At 38.0% G+C, this 20,933-nt stretch overlaps 1 protein-coding gene across 5 annotated transcripts in view; it reads right to left on the bottom strand.

Moving 5' to 3' along the window:
• Positions 1-20,792, bottom strand: part of SNX14 (sorting nexin 14) — a 72,013-nt gene extending 51,221 nt beyond the window's left edge. For 2 of the 5 annotated variants that reach the window (XM_077750365.1, XM_077750367.1), the window contains exons 1-4: positions 20,658-20,792; positions 5,512-5,632; positions 3,836-3,912; positions 3,675-3,753 (exon numbers count right to left, since the gene is read on the bottom strand). In XM_077750365.1, coding sequence (XP_077606491.1) covers positions 3,675-3,753; positions 3,836-3,912; positions 5,512-5,616 — 261 coding nt within the window. In that variant the 5' untranslated portion in view covers positions 5,617-5,632; positions 20,658-20,792. The remainder of the gene's footprint in view (positions 1-3,674; positions 3,754-3,835; positions 3,913-5,511; positions 5,633-20,657) is intronic. The other 3 variants (XM_077750366.1, XM_077750368.1, XM_077750363.1) reach the window with 2 other exon arrangements.
• Between the last annotated feature and the right edge of the window lie 141 nt (positions 20,793-20,933).

Here is a 20,933-nt window from a genome sequence, read left to right as displayed (position 1 = left end):
AAAATGAAGAAACAAGTAGGTAAGACTTACATAAGGGATCAAATTTAGGTATAAGTGATTACTTTTGTAAGGGGTCAAATTTAGGTATAAGTGATTACTTCAGAAGGGAGAATCACAACTAAAGAAACCATGAGGTGGAATTCTGGGGTGCTAATAAATGCTTTGTTTCTTGATCTGGGTGCTGGTTATATAGATATGTTCACTTTGCAAAAATCTTAGGCTGTAAATTTATAATCACTATACAAATTACAAGTAAAAAAGTAACAAAACTAAAGAAACCCTAGGTGTTAAACTTTCCATTTCTAGGGGCACCTGGATGGCTCAGTCGGTTGAGCATCCTTTTTGGTTTCAGCTGAGGTCATGATCTCACAGCTTGGGAGTGTGAGCCATGCATTGGGCTTTCTACACTGACAGTGCAGAGACTGTTTGGGATTCTCTCTCTCTGCTCCTTCCCTGCTTGCTCTCTCCCTCTCTCTCTCAAATAAACATTAAATAAAAAAAAAACTTTCCATTTCTTGTGTCTGGGTGTAACAGTATGCTAATTTTTAAAAAGACCTGCAACAGCGGCGCCTGAGTGGCTCAGTCAGTCAAGCATCCAACTTCGGCTCAGATCATGATCTCATGGTTCAGGAGTTCAAGCCCTACATCATGCTCTGCTAGTAGCACAGAGCCTGCTCCAGATCCTATAACCCCCTGTTCTCTCTCTCTGACCCTCCCCTGCTCATGCTTGCTCTCTCTCGCTCTCTCTCTCTCAAAAATAAACAAACATTAAAAAAATGTGGCTATTGCAAATGTAGAACTAAAAGATTCAAAAAATAATAAAAAATAAAAGACTTGCAACAGTAGGCAGTAACTTTTAAAAGCAGTAGGGAGGGAATGAAACAATATATCTAATCTGACTATATGCCTATATTCCTTCTCTGGCAGCAGTAAAAAAAGGTTGCAGATTCTCTAAATATTAAGGCAAGATTTGATTTTTTTTATTAGAAAAACTAAGCACTAGTGATTACCAACTGGGAAAATAAGATACATAGAAATAAATACATAGGGATATAACATAGGAGACTAGAAAGTCTGCCATTAGACATTTGGTCTTACCACATCCAATCACCAAATATTACGGATTTTACATCCTGAGTAGGTATTTTCTACAGCTCCATTGTTCAGTCCTCATTTTCTCACCCCTTAACTGTAGCAATAGCCTCTAAACTAGTCTCCCTCCTTCCAAGCTATCCTTCTTCTACCCTCCACAAAGCTCTTAATCTAAAACATGCATTTGAACATATTACTCCCCCTGTATAAACCCTCAATTTATCAAACCACAATATATCAAAGTAAGAAAAGTGGAGCTGCACTGATTTTAAAGGGGTGGGAGAAAGATGCCTGGCAGCTGCTGTGACCATTTATTTTCTTTTCACCTCCCACCGTATCCTGTGCATCACATCTGAAAATTCCAGTTACACAGTTCAAAAATCACTGGCTTCAATGATCAATTAAACTCCTTCAGCAAAGCCCTTTTAGTTTTTTGATGATCTGATTTCTAAAGGGCCATATAAAAACTGGTTAAGAACTAAGCCAGACATGGGTTTTTAAAGTGAGTTCTGCTACCAAGCAGTTATGAACTTAAGAAAGTTATTAAAACCCTCTAAAGCCCAGTTTTGGTAAATTCATCAATAATAGCACCTAGGTTGTATGATTTCAAGAAATAATGTAAGTAAATAGTACAGTGCCTAATACAGAGCAAGTAACCAATAAATATTAGCTGCTAGAATACAGTATCTTCTTTGCCCACATCCTCCCTCATTTTGCCCTCCAGCTTACTGAACACCTTGTTTAAGAGCCTCTTTCCTTTCAAAAGCTCTTCCTAAATCATGAAATACCCTTTTCCACACCATCAGTCTGGCAAACTTCTAGTTATACTTTCTGATTTCCTTCTCAACAGTTACATATTTCTTCCTCTGTACTAATAATGTACATTGCACCATTTCTTCCATTATTGCCTGCATTTACATTATATTGTATTTACCTGTTTATACTGTCTACCTCCCCTCCTAGACTGAAGTTCCTAGAAGAAAGGAACCGTATCTTATTTCTCCTTTCATTCCTGGAGCCAAGTCCAGTTCCTGCCTATAGTAAAATCTCAAAGAAGTGTTTTTAAATGTTGGAGCTAATATTTAATGAACACCAATAAGTGCCAGGTAGTAAGCCAAAAGCTTCACCTTAAGTTCTTTCATTTTTTTTTTTAAAGAAATGAAGTGTGAAAGACACAAATAATACTCTTGCTAGAGGTGTTATCTTCATCAGACCTCATCAAATCAACACTCTCCAATAAAAATGTAATGTGAGCCACATATGTAATCCTAAATTTTCTAGTACCTACATTTTTTAAAAAGTAAAAAGAAACAAGTGAAATTAATTTTATGGTATATTTTATGTAGACCAATATATCTAAAATATTATCATTTCAACATATAATCAATAAAATATATAATAAGATATTTTACCTTCCTTTTTTCTTACTAAAGCCTCAAAATCACATCTCAATTTGGGCTAATATATTTCAAGTTGTTTATTAACAGCCACATGTGGCTAGTGGCTACCATACTAGACAGCATAGTCTTAAATCAAGGAATCTTGAAGATGAAAAAGGACTTACAGAAGAAATGAAAAAGAAAACTGCCAACAGTTTGGCATTTATGGAGCATACTTTTAGCCAAAGGATACAAATTGGGGAAAAAAAGATAATTAGACAGGATTCAGAAGCCTAATGCTATTCTTCAACTAATTAGCATTCAATTTAATTCAGTACATATCTAACAACTACCAACAAAATATCTGGCACTATAGTTAGTGCTGGGAACATATGGGACACCATTCTCTGCCTTCAAGGACTTGACTGCTTTCTCAGATCAATGAGGAAAACAAGTCTCTAAAAGAAATAACTAAAATGCGTATGTTATCAAAAAGGTACATATGAAATGTGACTGCAACAAAGATAAGGAAGCATTCTTCCTAGTCCTACATTATGGGGAAAGAGTGATAAGTATCCTGTCCTCTGCTCTACCCTTCAGCAAATTTCAAAACTGGGACCATAATTCAGCAGGACAGACTTGCTTCTTATAGCTCAGGTCTCCTTTTGGAATTACAAAATAGTATTGCCTTACTACAAAGATGACTTCTATTATACAAGTTAAATAATATCTAGGTAAAACAGTGCTTTCTTTGGCTAAAATGTCCATTTACATTAGACATGGCGGGGGCGCCTGGGTGGCTCAGTCGATTAAGTGTCCAACTTCGGCTCTGGTCATGATCTCACGGTTTGTGTGTTCAAGCCCCGCGACGGGCTCTGTGCTGACAGCTAGCTCAGAGCCTGGAGCCTGTTTCAGATTCTGTGCCTCCCTCTCTCTGTGAACCTCCCCTGCTCACGCTCTCTCTCTCCCTCTCTCTCTCTCTCTCAGAAATAAATAAAAACATTTAAAAAAAGATTTTACATTAGACATGGGATCCAAAAACATTTCTAACTTACCATTTGAGTTGCATATTTCATAATAATCAACTACCTAGTCAAAAATTGATTAGGTAGCAAATTTTAAGATGTTCCATGACTAAATTTTCCATAGGTATTTAATAGTTTCTGCCTGAGTATATTTGACAATGTTAATTCAATCAGTTACCTCTGAGAGAGACGCATCGACCTTGGAAGAAATTTTCAAATCTAGCCATGGCTGGTAGTTTTCAAGTAGTAAGGAAGGCCTAAAGAAAATCATACAATTAAACTGCTTGAAATCCAAAAGGTAACTGGAAGGATCAACAGATAAAAAAATGTTTAACTTACCTATGTCGTTTACATTTCACTTTACCACAAACAGCACAGCTACGACCTTGAGGAAATAATTCTTGAAGTCCTAACTGCTAAAAAGGGAAATGAGGAAGGGGAGAGATTTGTCTTTACTTTACACATAATCTTTACTAAAGAGAATCAACTTTTCAAAAGCTTATTAATCAACGTATAAATTCAGCAAATTTTTAAAAAAAGTATCACTTGTCTGCTCTAACACTGAAATCATTCTTTGTAATAAACACTGCTGGCTGAACTAAACTGCCAAAGAAAAAAGAAAAAATACCTGATTAAATGCATTATAATACCTAAGCCAAATTTCCAAGCTTAAAATTAAGGTCAGTTGTCATGTTCGCTTATTAAAAAAAGAAAAATCGATCTATATTTGAAAATGATATTCTACTGAAAAAATGTAAGCAAAAACTATTTTCTATTTCTCTACAACCTTAACTCCAATTAGGAGAAAGAGAAGAATTTTTCTGACCAAATATGGGACATCACTGGGGGCGCCTGGGAGGTTCCATCGGTTAGGCATCCCATTCTTGATTTCGGCTCAGGTCATGATCTCACGGTCTAGGGATCAAGCCTCATGTCTAGTTCTGCACCAAGCATGGGAGCCTGCTTGGGATTCTCTTTCTGCCCCTACCCTGCTCGTGCACACATGTGCACATGCTGTCTCTTTCTCTCAAAATAAATATTCAAATATGAGGCATTCCTTTCCTGTGGTTTTTTTTTTTTTTTTGAGTAGAAATATCAACAAATCTAAAGAGAGAGACTGAATCAACTTGAATTATTAAGCAAGACTTCAAGATATGTACACATTAATGACTTTGCCTACTCAACATAGATTTAGCACACTACCACCCTAAGGAAATTTCAGACATACAAATTATTTTGGTTAAGCAAACTTTCTAATTATTTCTGTCTCTTTTTATGGAGCAAATAAAACATTTAAGAAACTAACAGGGTGAGATCATTTAATTCAGAGTTCCCTAATTATGTCTATGCCTCAGAATCACCTGAAAAGCCTTTAACAAATACTGATTACAAGGCCCTAACCAACAACTATCATCAAAATCTGGTGAGAAGGCCTAGGAATCTCTATTTTAAAGATTCCTCAGGTGATTCTATTGTAAAACCAACTTTGGGAACCTCTGTCTTAAATTATTGTTTTCATAGTTAATATGCAGTTAGAGAACACTCTAAAATTATGGATCTAGGGGCACATGGCTGGCTCAGTTGGTTAAGCATCCAACTTCAACTCAGGTCATGATCTCACACTCGTTGAGTTCATGAACTGTGCTGACAGCTCAGAGCCTGAAGCCTGCTTCAGATTCTGTATCTCCCTCTCCCTCTGCCCCTCCCCTGCTCACACTCTGTCTCTTGCTCTCTCAAAAACAAATAAATATTAAAAAATAAAATATAATAAAATTATGGATCTCAACTTTTTGAGAATTTTATATTTTCTTTTTATAGCTCCCTATAGAACTATATACCTTCAAAAATATACACATACATAAGTTTCATTTTGAATATGTTCTCATGTCTTCCACTAGTAAATAATAGCAGATGGATTTTTTCAATCACTGCTTTAATATGCTTTCAGTAAAAATACCAAACAAAACAGATAATACATACTGACTCTTTTAAAAATAAGAACACATAAATTTTACCTTGGGTTTGTATTTTATGGTGAAAAATATATTTGGTAAGAGAGAATCTGGTCCCAATGAGCAATAGAAGGTAACAACTCCAGCAACAAATGACCAGAAGATCATTAAAACATGAAGATACCTTAGAAATAAATGAAAATAATTATTACGACCAAACAAAAGTATAAAATTTAAGTTATAGGAATCAATGAAGGATCACTGATTCAGTAAGTAGTTATTAAGCACCTACCATATTAGACTGATGACCTATCTCCAATCATGTCTGTGATATGTTTATTTAACTATAAGTAAAGTATAGAGCATAGAATGCATGCTATCAAATATACATTTCATTGAAAGTATAAGAAAGAATAAATTTTCAATATTTCATAATTTGATACCTAGGTTGTTATGTCTGACTAGCCTATATTTTTCCAAAATACCTTTCAATAATATTGGTAGTATCCATACTCCATCAAAATTCTAATTTTCTTTCATTAAATCGGAAAAAGCTTTACTGACTACCTATTATTTTGTGCTACTGAGTACTAGGCTCTAGCACTGCCATGATCTTTATATGCATGGAAAACATAGTCTAGTAGATGTAACAGGTAAATAAATGAGCACAATACAGTGTGACCATGTCTTCTATATTATGAAAGAGAGAGCATACATGATATGGGAACACCTCAGGCAGAATATATAACCCAAATTTAAAAGGACAGACAAGTTTTTTTTCAAAGAAAGCAGTATCTATGGAAAAGCTTAAAAGCATAGCAGAAACCCAACAGAAAAGAATAGGGTAGAGAAATGAGGGACTTAGAAAGAGGCAGGGGAATTCAAACTTGGGAAAACTACATGAACTAAGATTTGAGCACAGCTCCAAGGAGGAAGTGGCTTTTAGATGAATCTTAAAAAACAAAAACAAAAAACGAAACAGGGGTGCCTGGGCAGCTATCAGTTAAGAGTCCCACTTTGGCTCAGGTCATGATTTCATGGTTCATGAGTTCAAGTCCCACATCAGGTTTGCTGCTGTCAGCAGAGTCCACTTTGGATCCTCCGTTCCCCCCTCTCTCTCTCTGCCCCTCCCCTGCTCATGCTCTGTCTCAAAAATAAACAAACATTAAAAACAAACAAAAAAAAAGAAGCAGAAGCCAGATGATATGGAGTCATAAAATAAGTCATCTTAATATGTCTCAATACAGGCAGTCCTCATATTATACAGTCCTGATATGCACAAATTTTCGTTAGCACGATTTTGTGAAACACCAGTCCCCCAACAACACAGTTCAAATTCCAATTTCCACATTGTATCTATTAACTGATAACTGTATTAAGTACAAACTTTGGTGCTAGTTCTTCAGTCCACACATCACTATGTAATGAGAGGAGAATGAAGCTAGTCCACAGAAAGAGAAAAAGGGAAGTGAAGAAATTATTGGTTGCATTTTAAATCCTGGTTTTACGTGTCTCTCAGGCCTAGCTACACGCTAGTTCTTTCTGTACTTACAAAACCTCCCAATGATTCCACTCTTTGCCGAACCTAGGGTGAGTTTAGTTTCTCTCATCTACCACAAGTAATACCTAGGAGACAATGAAGAGTTTTAAGAAGATTTTAGAAATTTTTGGGGCACCTGGGTGGCTCACTCGGTTAAGCGTCCGACTTCGGCTCAGGTCACAGGGGTGATCTCATGGTTCGTGAGTTCAAGCCCCGTTTCGGCCTCTGTGCTGACTGACGGCTCAGAGCCTGGAGCCTGCTTTGAATTCTGTGTCTCCCTCTCTCTCTGACCCTTCCCCACTTGTGCTTTGCCTCTCTCTGTCTCTCAAAAATAAATAAATGTAAAAAAAAAAGATTTTAGGAATTTTTAAAAGTTTTATGAAGGACAGTAGTATCACTAGATTGTATAATCAAAATACCACCCTGGCTGCAATACAGAGATAGCCGCCTAAACTGGAAACATGCAGGCTAATTAGAAAGCTGCAGTAGTCTATGGGAGTAAGAGGATAGCCTATACAGAGATAAAAAGCTGATTGTTCTGCAACACCTAAAAGGAAGAATTAAGAGGACTGAGTTGTTGATTATGTGAGCTGAAGAGACTGGTAAAAAATCGGTTCTTTTTGGACATGCTAAATTTCAAGTATCTTCAAATATGGCAAGCAGAAATGCTTCATGAGCAGTTAAATATTGGGTAGTTTATATCTCTGCAGAGAATATGGGCTAAGAAAAAGATTTTGGGGATTATCACATAAAGGTCACTGAAGTCCTGAGAATAAATAAAATGACCAAGGGAAAAGCTACAGAATGAAAAAAAGAAGAGAGACATTTAAGAAATAAATAGAGCCAGAGAAATTTATAAAGGAATCTAGTAATTAGAAGAGCTGAGAAGAAAACCAAGGATCAAGTAATAAAAGCTGTCAAGGTAAAAATCAATCAATCAATCAACAGGGACAATGTAGTTAACATGATCAAATATTCGTAAAATTAAGTGTTTTAGCAACAAAAAAGGCAATGATGAACTGGTAAAAGCAATCTTAATAGAATGGCAAAGGACCACAGTGGACTATAGAGTGAAATAGAAGTAAAAAAGTAAAATTGGTAAATACGGATAATTCTCTTTCTAAAGGAATGATGGGTTAAGGTGGTGGCTGGAGGGAGATAATGAGTGAAAGAAAATGTTTAGTAAAACCTAATCATATTTAAATGTTGACAGGACAGAAGGAGATAAGAGAAAAAGAAGAAGGAGAGAAGAGCTAATTGAATAACATCCTAGAGAAGACAGCAGTAGTTGTGATTGAGCCTAAATAGAAGAAATACTTACAAGAGGGGAAGACATCTTTTCCCAAATACCAGAAAGAACAGATGGATGGGAATGCAGTTAAACCTGTTGATTCAGCAGTGAGGATTAAAAGCAATAAGGTGGCCTCCAAGTGAAATAAGAGATGCTCAGAGAAAAAGTCAAAGGTTGTAAGATAAGAGGTTCTGGCAGATTGGGGAAATTCTGAAATAGCTGCTCAGGAAAAGTAAAAGACAAGGGTGTTCTGAGGAACTGCTGGACAGTACTGAAGCTGAAGAGTTAAATTTACAGATTTGGGACTTTCTCCAGCAGCATTCAGTATCCAAAATATAAACACTAAAAAAGCAAGCAGCATCACTGATCCAAGCTTTTAATTTTGTCAAGCGAGTACACAGAAAGGAGTTAAGGATTTTGGCAAGACAGTTGTTAAAGTGATGGACCATGGATTCTAAACCAGACCAACTCTAAACTGCATAGGAAAGTGACAACAGGAGTGAAATAACAGGAAGAAAGCAAAGGAATCAGGGTGCTGAGAAGTCAAGGAGCAGGTACAATGTGTCTGACTGAATGCAAGAAGTGGACAATGGTCAGCAAGAAGGATACTTGCTTTCTAAGATTTCAGAGGTAGAGCTCTTTCTGGTGATAACAAGGCCACTGTATGTTAATCCAAATGGAAGGCTGAAGAGGAGTCACCTCAAGATAGACTATTTGATTGGTTATTCACACAAGCACTGAAGTCACCTAGAATGCTGGTAAGATTTGAAATGGAGAGAAAGTCTATAAGCCACAAATCAAAGTCATCTATAAACGAACACAAATGACCTGGAGATTGAAATCAATGAGAAAACAGACAAATGGCATATGTTTCAGAGGAGTAAGAGACTTCTGCTTCCTTGTAAGAATGACTGGTACCAGACTTGCCTTCCCACCATAAACAACTACAAAATAGGACAAAACATATGCAGTAACTTTTTCCAGGCACTAGACAACAGGTAGTACAGAACTGTAATCTGACTGTAATTAAGCACACCAGTGAGTTCCACATCCATCCCAGTTCTCTGACTGGGGACAATGTCCCCAATACAGTATGGAATAGAAAGGATTACAGAAGACCTGGGAGCTCAGAATTGAGAAATATACAGCACCAAGTCGTAAGAAGTGAAGATGGACGATTAGAGGTGCTTACCTATTAATAGACAGTGACCAAGTAAATCTAAAAGCTCTGAAACAGAGGCTGAGCCACCAAACCAAATGAATTGCTTGGTCTTAATGTTGGCGGCAGAACAAAAATAAAAACCCTTTAAACCTGTATGGTCCCTTTCAGTCTGGCCCCAGTTCACCTTTCTACTCTTATTGCTTCCAATTCCTTTCTTTTTTTTTTTTTTTAAAGATTTATTGGCTGGGGGGGAAGAGAGAAGAGAGAGAGAGTTTGTGTAGGTCAATGAGCAGGGGAGGGGCAGAGAGAGAAGGAGACAGAGGACTCAAAGCGGGCTCTGTGCTGACAGTGGAGACCCCAATGAGGGGCTCAAATTCATGAACTGTGAGATCATGACCTGAGCTGAAGTCGGATGCTTAACCAACTGAGCCACCCAGGTGCCCCTCCTTTTTTTTTTTTTTTTTTAAGTAATCTCTACACCCAACATGTGGCTTGAACTCACAGCTCTGAGATCAAGACACATGGTCTACTGACTGAGCCAGCCAGGCACCCCTCTTCCCATTCTTTTATCCAAAGCTTCATTCACTCTAACCAAAATAGCATANTTTTGAGAGAAAGACAGAGAGACAGAGTGTGAGTGGGGGAGGGGCAAAGAGGCAGGGAGACAGGGATCCAAAGCAGGCTCCAGGCTCTGAGCTGTCAGGGTAGACAGAGCCCAATGTAGGGCTCGAACTCATGAACTGTGAGATCATGACCTGAGCCAAAGTCAGATGCTTAACGAACTGAGCCACCCAGGCACTCCATAGAGGTATTTCAAAGAGGAAATTATGAAATTCTTGTCCATAGCTGCTTACCAAAAATCATTTTGACCTAAAAAGTCATGACTCAGAATTCAGAATTTTTAGGATTTTTGAACAATTATATAGTACATATTTCATATATAACTTAACACTTCAAATGAGATCTAATGCAATACTCCATAATTAGATATTAATATTTCTACAGCAAAATATATGAACTATAAGAAATAAGTCAGAAATAAATACTATAAATAGTCTCATGTCTGTTCAGGTCAGGTTTTGTTATCATATAGAACTGGTGTCAAACTTAGGGGAAAAGTTACTTCTTCAGAGCTTTCTGATTCCAGAATTACACATTAGGAATTATAGACCTGTACTTAGACTGAAAGACAATGAATGGACTATAACTATAGCAAGCAAAAACTAAGGTATTTTAGAAAAAGTATATATCTTTATTTTTATTTTTTTGAGAGAGAGAGAGAGAGAGAGAGAGAGAGAGAGCATAAGCAGGGGAGAAACGGAGAGACAGGAAGACAGAGGATTCCAAGCAGGCTCCGTGCTGACAGCAGCAGTTCAGGCACTCGAACTCAACAAACTACAAGATCATGACCTGAGCTGAAGTCAGACGCTCAACCAACTGAGCCACCCAGGTGTCCCCAAAATCTGTATCTTTAAATGCATTATCCCTGTGGTTCTCAACAGAGTGTTTTGTCTCCCAGGGGACATCTGTCAGTATATGTGTCACAACTGTGTGGAAAGGGGAAAGGAAAGTGCACTATTAACATCAAATGGCTAGAGGCCAACACTGCTGCTAAATCCTACAATGCACATGCCAGCCCCCCAACAACAAAAAATCATCTAACCCAAATTATCAAAAGTGCACAGGTTGAGGAATACTGCATTAATCAGAGACAAATGCCAAAACCAACAAGCTAAACACTTAGAAAGTTGGGGAAAAATCAGGATCCAAACACATAAAAAGGAAGAAAACAATAAAGAGAAGAACAGAAGTCAATAAAGTAGACAATAATGAGAAAAATGACAAAAATATAAGCTAGTTTTTTTGAAACAATAATAAAGTAAGTAAATCTCTAAATGGATACTAGTGGAGATTACTAGGGCACCAATTATTACTTTAAATATTGCTAATTAGGGGTTCCTGGGTGGCTCAGCTGGTTAAGTGTCTGACTTCAGCTCAGGTCATGATCTCACAGTTACTGAGTTCAGGCCCCACTTCAAGCTATGGAATGACAGCTCAGAGCCTGGAGCCTGCTTCAGAATTTGTGTGTGTCGGGGCACCTGGGTGGCTCAGTCAGTTGGGTGTCTGACTTTGGCTCAGGTCATGATCAACTCACAGTTTGTGGGTTCCAGCCCCGCGCTGGGCTCTGTGCTGACAGCTAGCTCAGAGCCTGGAGGCTGTTTCAGATTCTGTCTCCCTCTCTCTCTCTGACCCTCTCCTGCTCATGCTGTCTTTCTCTCTCTCTCAGAAATAAATAAAACATTAAAAAAATTTTTTTAATTTAAAAGAAAAGAATTTGTGTGTGTTGTCTTTTTCTCTCTGTCTGCCCCTCCCTTACTTGCTCGCTTCCTCGATCTCTCTCTCTCTCTAAAATAAATAAACATTAAAAAAGATTTTTAATTGACATAAAGCTAAAAGAGTAAATACTTATCCTACTTTTCCAATTTGAGCTGTACTAAATTGTAACTAATAAACCTAACAGATGAAGTAAAGCAATTCTAAAAGAAAAAATAAGAAAAAGAATAATTCAAATTTTAAAATATACATGGAATAAAAAATATGAGAATATCATCATGTTGCAACCTATAGTGAAGTAACTCATTCAGGGACTAAATGGTAAAAACCAAAGAGAAGGTTTGTTGGGCTAAGTATTAGCTGTCACTACCCAAATCCACAAAAAGTGAGGCAACTCCATCTGATGTGGAATTATCCTCTCATGTGACATGAGATGTACACAGCATCATCAAAGTATTCTTGCACACACACACACAAAAATCTAAATCTGATTGAACTTATAACACCTTGTCTACAAAACAAAACAAAAACAAACAAAAAACCCAAGACACCATGAGAAAATTATTAGCAAAAGTGAAAAAATGACAGTTTCTTCAACATGTCAATGGAGGGAAAAGCAGGCAATGAGGAGTGTCCTAGTTCTGGGTTAACAAACTATGGCATGTGGGCCAAATGCCACCCACCTTAGCTCTCAAGCTAAGAGAAGTTTTTACATTTTTTAAAGGTTCTAAAAAAATGAATATGGGACAAAGACCTGATGCAGCCCAAAAGCCTAAAATGTTTACTATCTGACACTTTTCCTTCTCTTCCCATATGTTCCCATTGTTTTGTTTCTTAAATTCCACATTTAAATGAAATCATATGATATTCAGCTGATAGCCAGCTCAGAGCCTGGAGCCTGTTTCAGATTCTGTGTCTTCCTCTCTCTCTGACCTTCCCCTCCTCACACTGTCACTCTCTCTCTCAGAAATAAACATTAAAAAAAAAATTAATAAAATTTTTAAAAAATGTAATAGAGAACTATAAATGAAGTAAAAGGACAACCTATGAAATGCAAAAAAATATTTGCAAACCATATATCTGATAAGACATTAATATCTAAAATATATAAAGAATTCAGGGGCACCTGAGTGGCTCCGCTGGTTGAGCGGCCAACTTCAGCTCAGGTCATGATCTCACAAGTTGTGGGTTCAAGCTCCGTATCGGGCTCTATGCTGACAGCTTAGACTGGAGCCTGCTTCAGATTCTGTGTCTCTCCCTCTCTCTCTGCACCTCCCCACTCACACTCCAGGTCTCTCTCTCAAAAAAGTAAATAAACACAAAAAAAATAAAATAATTCATACAACTCAAGAACAACAAATAACCCAATTTAAAACGTGCAGAGGACCTGCTGCATGTCAAAACTCTGTAGAAATGACACATCCAATAAAGTGATGCTAGCTCAGTTCTTCAAGATGACTGTCAGTGTTTACAACCTTGATAAGGTGTAGATTTTATATAAGAAATGGCTGAGAGCTCTTCCTCCTAACTTTTTTACCAAAATATGGCCTTAGATGGTTTTCAACTGTTATGTATTTTCCCTCCGATGTAGAACATGACAACTTGAAAGGTCTTTTCTGGCATCAACAGGCAAAACCACTAAATATGGAAAACTTGACTCTTTATCAGCAATGTTGTCAGAGAAAGATCTTAATCAAAAGGAGGGAAATACGAAAGTGAATAAAGAAAACACCAATTGATATGGAGCTAGAAGGTCAAAAGGGATCTCTCATACCCTACCACTCATCATTAATTTCAGACCCCAACATGAAGATATGTACCTTGCCATCAGGAAGAAGCTTACCTTACTACTCCAACAAGGGGAAGAAATTTTGTGTATACAGCAACAAGCCCAGCCAATGAGAATATACCACAACTCTATTCAGTGCAATCTCAATCAAAATAACCCCAGAATTCTTCACAGAGCTAGAACAAACAATTCTAAAATTTGTACAGAACCAGAAAAGACCCCAAATAGCCAAGGTAGTATTAAAAAAGAAAAGTTAGAGGCATCACAATTTCACACTTCAAGTTGTATTACAAAGCTGTAATCATCAAGACAGCATGGCACTGGCACTGGCACAAAAACAGATCAATGGAACAGAATAGAGAACCCAGAAATGGACCCACAAATTTATGGCCAACTCATCTTTGACAAAGCAGGTAAGAATATCCATTGGAAAAAAGACCATCTCTTCAACAAATGGTGTTGGGAAAACTGGACAGCAACATGCTGAAGAATGAACCTGGACCACCTTCTTACACCACACACAAAAATAAACTCAAAATGGATGAAAGATCTAAAATATAAGACAGGAAACCATCAAATCCTAGAGGAGAAAACAGGCAATAACCTCTTTGACTTCAGCTGTAAGAACTTCTTACTAGACATGTCTCCAGAGGCAAGAGAAACAAAAGCAATAATGAACTATTGGGACCTCATCAAGATAAAAAGCTTTTGCACAGCAAAGGAAACAATCAACAAAACTGAAAGGCAACCTACAGAATGGGAGAAGATATTTGCAAATGACATATCAGATAAAAGGTTAGAATCCAAAATCTATAGAGAACTTGTCAAACTCTACATCCAAAACACCAAATAATCCTGTGAAGAAATGGGCAAAAGACATCAACAGACACTTTTCCATAGAAGACATCCAGATGGCTAACAGACACATGAAAAAATGCTTGACATCACTCGTCATCAGGGAAATACAAACCAAAACCACAGTGAGACACCATCTCACACCTGTCAGAATGGCTACCATACTCAGGCAACAACATATGTTGGCAGAAAAAGAGGAATCCTTTTGCATTGCTGGTGGGAATGCAAACTGGTGCAGCCACTCTAGAAAATAGTGTGGAGGTTCCTTAAAAATTTAAAACCACTTTAAAAACCATTCAAACACTAAAAAACATTAAAAATACAAAACTTATGATTCAAAGGGGCACATCCACCCCAATGTTTATAGCAACACTATCAACAATAGCCAATTATGGAAAGAGCCCAAATGTCCATTGAATTATGATTGGATAAAGAAGATGTGGTACGTACACACACACACAGGAATATTACTCAACGATCAAAAAGAATAAAATCTTGCTATTTGCAACAATGTGGATTGAACTAGAGTGTATTATGCTAAGCGAACGAAGTCAAAGATAAATATCATATGATTTCACTTAAATGTGGAATTTAAGAAACAAAGCAATGGGAACATATAGGAAAGAGAAGGAAAAATAAGATAAAGAGAGGGAGGTAAACTATAAGAGACTCAAACACAGAGAACAAACTAAGGGTTGCTAGAAAGGTGTTGGGAGTGGGGGAAATGGGCTGACAGGTGATGGTCATTAAGCAGGGCACCTGTTGAGATGAGCACTGGGTGTTATATTTAAGTTATGAGATACTAAATTCTACTCCTAAAATCATTATTACACATGCTAACTAACTTGGATTAATTAAAATTTAAAAATCTTAAAAATAATAAAAAACATTTGTATATTTTTTTTAATGTTTTATTTATTTCTGAGAGAGAGAAAGAGAGAGTGCACGAGCATGAGCAGGGGATGGCCGGAGACAGAGGGACACACAGAATCTGAAACAGGCTCCAGGCTCTGAGCTGTCAGCACAGGGCCCGACGGAGGGCCAGAACCCACAAACTAGGAGATCATGACCTGAGCCGAAGCCGGACGCTTAACCGACTGAGCCACTCAGGCGCCCCTGTATATTTTTTCAAAAGAAAGAATGTACCACAACTCAAGCAATGAGAAACTATCTTCACCTGCAGTCTCCCTTTCTTCCAACGGACTTTTATTAAAAGAAGCCCCTCCCATCTTCCTCCTTTTCTCTATTAAGTAACGTTCTTCTTTGATTTTTCAGGCTTCTCTTTGGTTTCCCATAGCAATTGCAATTGTTCTGTTATTCCTGAATAAATCCATTTTGCTTGTAAAGATAATAATAATAATGCAAGAGGACCTAAATAGACATTTCTCCAAATTAGTTATAAGAAATACCAACAGGTACATGAAAAACTTCTCAACATCACTACTCATCAGGGAAATGCAAATTAAATCCACAATGAGAAATCACCTCACATCTGTTAGAATGGCATAATCAAAAAGACAAGAGATAAGAAATGTTAGTGAGAATGTGGAGAAAAGGCAACAAGGGTTCTGTGTACTGTTGGTGGGAATGTAAATTGATACAGCCACTATGAAAAAGTTTGGAGGATTTTCAAAAAATTAATAGAACTATTTTATAATTCAGCAATTCCACTTCTGAGAATACACTCAAAGGAAACAAAAACACTAACCCAAAAAGATATCTGCACCTGTATGTTCACAGTAAAATTATTTATACCAACCAAGATATGGAAACAACCTAACTGCCCATCAAAGAATGAATAGACAGGGGCACCTGGGTGGCCCAGTCAGTTAAGCGTCCGACTTTGGCTCAGGTCATGATCTCACGGTTCGTGGGTTCGAGCCCCACGTCAGGCTCTGTGCTGACAGCTAGCTCAGAGCCTGGAGCCTGTTTCAGATTCTGTGTCTCCCTCTCTCTCTGACCCTCCCCTACTCGCACTGTCTCTGTCTCTCTCTCTCAGAAATAAATAAAACATTTAAAAAAAAAAAAAGGAATGAATAGAAAAAGAAGCTGTGGCATATATACACAAAAAGAATATTATTCGACCATAAGAAATGAAGAAATCCTACCACTTGGGACAATATGGATGCCTTAAAGGCATTATGCTAAGCGAAGTAAGTCAAACAGAGAAAGAAAAATAGTGTATGATCTCACTTACATCTAAGATCTTAAGGAAAAAAAAAAACCCTCATAAATAAGATAGGGGACTTGTGGCTACAAGAGGTGGAGCATAGGGGAGAGGAAACTGGAGGGAGCTGGTCATTAGGTACAAACTTTCAGGAATAAAATAAGTACTAGTGATGTAATGTATAACATGATGACTATAGCTAACAAACTACAATTAACTAAAACTACAATGATGTACTAGTATACATTCACTAAAATGACTAAATTAAACCCACAACAACATCAGACAGAATAGTCAAATGTTTTGGCAGGACTGTAAATTACTATAACCACTTTGTAAAGTTATCTGGCAGTATCTACTTAAGTCAAACAAATTCATACACTATGACTAAGCATTTCCATTCATGAACATATGCTCAAAATAAGTAAGTCTATCAAAATAAATATATATATAAAAATATTCATACCATTATTCATAATGGCCAAAAACTATAAACAAGTCAAATGTCCTTCAATAGAAGAACGGATAAACAAACTGTGTTATATTCCCAGTGGAATACCGCACAATAACAAGAGACTTAAATACTTAAGTCTTAAGTATACATGACAGTATGAATAAATCTCAAAAAAAACAGAGTGAGAGAAAGAAACCAGATACAAGAGGACCACATAATTACATTTATATGAAATTCAAAAACAAGCAAAACTGATCCATGGTGACTGAGGTTACTCACAAAAGGTGTCTACTGGGGTGCTAGAATAAATGAGATAAAAAATAACTGCTAACATTTAATAAGAGTATGTTCTACATGCTAAGCATCAATTTAAACACTTTCCATGTATTAACCACTTAGTCATCAAAATAATCATATAATGTAAGTACTAGTAGTATCTCTACTTTACAGATAAGGGGACTGTGACAGATAAAAGTCAGGTCACTTATCCAGAGTCATATATATGATAAATGAAGGAGTCAGAATTAAATTCTTACAGTCAAGCTTAGTTTCAAAACTTTCACACACAACCATTAAATTGCCTCAATAATTATAAAAAACCTTAATAGAATACCTGGGCCAAACAAAACACTCACAAGTGTTAGTTAGCTCTTACTCCTATTACCATTATTTTTACTAGCATTAACTTAAAATATTCCTTATTATAACACTTAAATACTCAATACTATGATGGTAATTATATCTATGCTCCTACTTTTCCCTAACAATACCATAAAGGTGATACCACAAATAATTTGAAATATATAAAATGTTACACTATTACCCCCACAAATCACAATAGCTAAAAGTTATATCTATTTATCTTTCCACAGATAACATTCATAACATTAATTGTTACGAAAGAAAAATTTATATACTAAATAACACTTTGGAAGATCTTCAAGGCTATAAGAGAAAAGGTTAATTTTGAAAGAGTATTATTCTAAGTTTTACTATATAGAGATAAAGCTCCAAATCTCCATACTAACCACTAAAGATTTTAAACTGAAAATTTCTTTTAAAGTTATTTCTAAAAACCAACTGGTAAAATACCTGTGTAGAGATCACTTATTGAAGGTATGCATTAAGTATATCTTCTCATTTCTTCTAATTCCATCATTATGCCCCTGATATTTTTTAAATTTTACATACACACACAATTATTTTTTTAAATTTCTAAATAGACATGCCTAGCATTCCCCACTCCCAGAAGGGACCACATTTTCTTATGTAACAGTCTTCCAGAGATAGCCAAAGCCTACATAAACATACATGTTTATATGTACATATGAATGTGCACACATACTTTTTAAAAATGTTTAAGTTTAATTTTTATTTTGAGAGAGAGAGAGAGAGAGAGACGCAGGGCAGAGCAGAGAGAATCCCAAGCAGGCTCTGCACCACATTAACAAAGAGCCCAACGTGGGGCTCCAACTCATGAACACTGAGATCAGGACCTGAGCAGAAACCAAGAGCCAGACGTCAACTGACTGAGCCATCCAGGTGCCCCATGAATGTACACACATATTTTAACGAAAATCACACAATACACTGGAAAAAAAGCACACTATATACACTGTCTTTAACATTCCAAAGGCTTTTTCCTGTTAAAAGGAGACCTAACCGTTCTTTCATTTTATTTCCTTATTTATTTTTAAGTAAACTCTACCCCAATGTAGGGCTTAAACTTAAGACTCTGAGATCAAGAGTCCCATGCTCTCTGGTATGAGCCAGCCTCCGCACCACAGGGTACCTAACCACGCTTTTGTAAAGGCAGTTCTATGTTTAAGATCACTTTTGCTGGTTTCAACAATAACAAAGGAAAATACCAAAAAATGTATGAAAAAACGATTGCACTCAAAAATCCAGCCCCTCAAGAGATAACATTTATGTGTTACACCCTTCTTTCTTTGACTAATACAAATAAAGATACAGAGTACAGATCAAATGGTATCCTGTGACTTCTTAACAAACATAGAACAAGAGATGCTATATAAGTAGGCAGCCTCAGAAATCTAGTTCATCCTGATCCTCCATGTCCTACTTTGGACATCTCAGCTGACCCATCTACTAAAGGAGACAGGTTAAGAATTCCTGGACAAAACTTAAAAATCACAAAAAGTTAACCTATCTTTCACATTCAAGCTGTTAATCTAGTTTAGAATACCTTCCAGATGACAGAAAGCAAGTACTTAATTCACTTCCACTCTGTTAAGGATTCTCCTTCCTCTATAATTCCTAAAATCAAACATCCTACTATTACAATCAAATCACATTTTCCAGTAAATATCAATCGTTACATAAACCTAATATTATATAAACCCATAGCCCACTAAAAAGAAAGCAAAATGACTAGGGAAAAAATTTCAACTCCAACCGTCACAGGAAATGGTTACTTTAGAGCAAAATTAAATTACCAATTCCTGGTGAATGTTTTCCCATTCCTCTCCTTGGGGACCAACTACCCCAAAATAAAGAGTAAGGATGCTTTCATGTTCAAAAACATCAGAAAAAACATCATGTAATGCTGTTGCTGACAAGTGTCTCAGACTTCTTTCCGCCAAGAGTAAATCTGGAAATAATTTGAAGTTCTCCTCTACTGCCTACTTCATCGCTACCATTTGTAGGAATAGCTAACTGAAAGAAATCAAACTTATTTCAGGGGCAGAACCTTCCGAGTTCAAAGTGTCAACGAATTTGCCCATTTTAAACTTTCAGTCTTCCCTTTTCAAATATTCTAGAAATGTCAAGGCGGGTACTATTTTTACTTCCTGACTTTGATTCAACAAATCTTTACAATTATCCGTTTTCACCAACCACACTTTGAAGAAAGCTTCAGCTACAAGACTGGGGCGCGCGCGTGCTTCAGCTGCATGACTGTGTGTATGTGTGCACACCCAAGTACGCTCTTCGGCTGCAAGCTGTGTGCGCACGCGCGCGCCTCGGCTGTAAGACTATGTGTGCTTCGGCTGTAAGTCTGGGTGTGCGCGCGCTGTGGCTGTAAGGCTGCGTGCGCGACTGTGAGCGCTGCGGCTATGACACCGCGTGCGTGTGTGCATGCTTTGGTTGTAAGGCTGTGTGCGAGTTTGCGCGCAGCAGCTGTAAGATTGTGTGCGTGCGGTGTACGCGCAGGCGCGCGGTGAGAGCGAAGGGAGTCGGCCTCAAACTGCGGCTGCTAGAGGACCGAGAACCCTCTTCCGTCAGCTGACTGGAACGCCCCTGCAAGGTCTATAATTGGGACGTACATATAGATTTCATTCCTCTGAAAAACAGGGATGATGGAAGGCCAGGTTATAAGAAACAGGAAAAAAGTAGGTAAGAATCGGGGCCAGGTGTCTCAGAGGACCGGGCCTCAGGAAAGGGGGCACTTGAAGGCACCCCACCCCCGCTCGCACTTCCGGGCCCGGACGCTCCGCCCGGCTCCCCGAGGCCCCGTGTCCCCAGGCCTCGGAGCNCTGCCGCACGACGTGCCCGAGGTCGTCACCCTTTAGACACCCAGTGCGTCCCGCAGCTCCTCCCTCCCGGCCAGGGCAGCGCGCGGGCCTCAGAAGGAGGGCCCGACTTCACCGACTACTGACCTGTTTTGGAAGTCGTGGGGAAAGTTGCAGCACTCAGTAACCTTCGCCTGTATCGCGGAGGAGAGAGAGGTTGTGTGGGAGCGCGGGGTAATTACAGCCCCGCGCAGCCGCCGGGCCCTGCCTGCGGGACATCCTGAGCTCGCGGGGTCCGCTGGGGACTGTAGTTTCTGTGACGCGAGCGGGCGGAGGGATGGAGTGCGTTGTCGCGGTCCCCGCCTCCTCAACGTAGGCTCAGCACGGGGTGGGGACCGGCCGACCTTTCCGCCCAAGGGAAAG

This window comes from Crocuta crocuta, unplaced genomic scaffold (assembly GCF_008692635.1).
Source record: "Crocuta crocuta isolate KB4526 unplaced genomic scaffold, BGI_CrCroc_1.0 scaffold9, whole genome shotgun sequence".
NCBI classification, from domain to species: Eukaryota; Metazoa; Chordata; class Mammalia; order Carnivora; family Hyaenidae; genus Crocuta; species Crocuta crocuta.
The sequence above is the reverse complement of the archived record's forward strand: the minus strand, read 5'-3'. Positions and strand labels throughout refer to the sequence as shown.